This window comes from Carassius carassius, chromosome 28 (assembly GCF_963082965.1).
Source record: "Carassius carassius chromosome 28, fCarCar2.1, whole genome shotgun sequence".
Classification (NCBI taxonomy): domain Eukaryota; kingdom Metazoa; phylum Chordata; class Actinopteri; order Cypriniformes; family Cyprinidae; genus Carassius; species Carassius carassius.
In genome coordinates this window covers 774,471-776,343 of record NC_081782.1, presented here as the reverse complement: position 1 = coordinate 776,343, position 1,873 = coordinate 774,471, and the positions used below count along the sequence as shown (strand labels likewise).

Sequence of the window (1,873 nt, the reverse complement as noted above, 5' to 3'; positions counted from 1 at the left end):
AGGTCCCACTGATTTACATTACAATCAGAATCTCTTGGTTTTTGCCCCATAAACACCAGCATCTGCATATATTTGAATAAAACCTAGCTGGTGTTTCCTCCATATTCTCATTATTACAAATAAAGGTTTTTTACTGGCATCATTGGTCCAATTTTTTAAATGTTCTTCAAAAAGGTTCTTGTAGGAACCGAACCAGTTATGGTTCTTCTATGACATCACTGCAAAAACAGAACAGTGTATATGAGCCATAAAAGCTTGATGGATCAAATGCACAAAAACCCTGGACCATGCACAGTGTTTTTTTTTTTTTTTTAGCCATGCATATTACTAATCAAAAGTAACTCAACGCATCTTCATGGAACATGATCTTCACTCAATGTATAATTGTGACCGATACAATGTGTTGTTGTCTACTGCTACACTTCTGAGTGGGACACAGATATGATTTCTTCCATCAGAAGCGGAGCTGGAGCTCACCTTGATCCTGTGCAGGCTCTTCTCCTCCTCCAGCACCTGGATCCACACACAGATGCTGCTCTTGTTGTAGGTGATACTCCAGTCCTCCTCGGATTCACACTCGTGTTTAAAGCGGCTAAACGCGCGGTCATCCGGGATCAGAACCTCTTCCTCGGACATCCTCGTCTTCATCATCCTCCCCTCTTCTGTTCTGAGACCGGATCCCGGGTGAACTAACACCGGAGTTCGCTTTTAAACTTTGAGGATTCGCTGACGCTTGCGATGGGACGCGCGTCGCGTTGTAATTAGCGCGAGAGAGACGCGCGCGTTAAACGCACCTGCGGTTTCTCTCTCTGGGAACCGAATTTCCGCGGTTTCTTATCCGGATTCGCGTGCGCGCGTTTAAAGATCCAGATGCGTGCGAAAAAACTGACGTAGTCTACTAATATCAGTGCATGGAAGACGAGTAAACGCAAACGCGTGAGCAGCTGTTACATCCCGCTGCGCTCGTGCGTGCGTGAAAGATGAGCGGGAGCGCGCAGACGTGACTGACAGCTGAGCCCCGCCCACCCTCGTGCACGCGCACAGCGCTGACGTGTTACCGGCTTCCCATCATAACCATCACATTTATCGATTCGTCTTCTTCTAAATAGTCTTGTATTGAGATTACTCTACAAACAAAACAACATCACACATACGAAAATCATAATTATGAGGCGTCAGTAAGTCTTTATTAAGTTACTCAGTATTTTAGCATTATTGAGGCAAAGTCATGCATGAAACTCAGTGCAGAGGAGAATTTGCAAAATAAATAATAGTAGCAGGAGATATAGAATGACGACTGATAAATTTCGAGAAAAAATATATTCAGAATTAATCAACAGATTGAGACATGATACGATACTACTAATATTTTATTAAATAAAAACAATCAAATGTTTGCTTTGAATAAAAGTGTCTGCTAAATGACTAAATAAATAAATAAAAAAATGTTTAATAGTAAATGTAATACAAACATAATCAATAATTTCAATAATTATTTATTAAATGTTAATTTTATTAAATGTATTAAATGATGAATGTAATAATAATAATAATAATTGCATTAATTAAATGTATTTAATGGAACATCTTTAATAATTAAAATAAATAAATATTTATTATTTATTATATATTTATTAAATGTATTTGATAGTAAATGTCATACATAAAAAATAAATCAATAATTAATAATAAATAAATACCTTAATTAATTATAATAATTAATTATAAGAAATATTTGTAAATAGTATATAATGCATTAAATAAATAATATTTTAATATAAAAAAATCACAATGTGTAAATTAAATGAATGAAATGTAAAAATGGAAATAATACTTAAAGTAATTTGATTTGAGAGTAAGATGAGAAGAGATG

The 1,873-nt window shown here is 35.6% G+C and overlaps 1 protein-coding gene across 1 annotated transcript in view; it reads right to left on the bottom strand.

The window, feature by feature from the left end:
- Positions 1-1,012, bottom strand: part of LOC132108339 (START domain-containing protein 10-like) — a 25,015-nt gene extending 24,003 nt beyond the window's left edge. The window contains exon 1 of the mRNA XM_059515041.1: positions 478-1,012. Within this exon, the coding sequence (XP_059371024.1) occupies positions 478-651 (174 nt within the window). The 5' untranslated portion in view covers positions 652-1,012. The remainder of the gene's footprint in view (positions 1-477) is intronic.
- Positions 1,013-1,873: the final 861 nt, after the last annotated feature.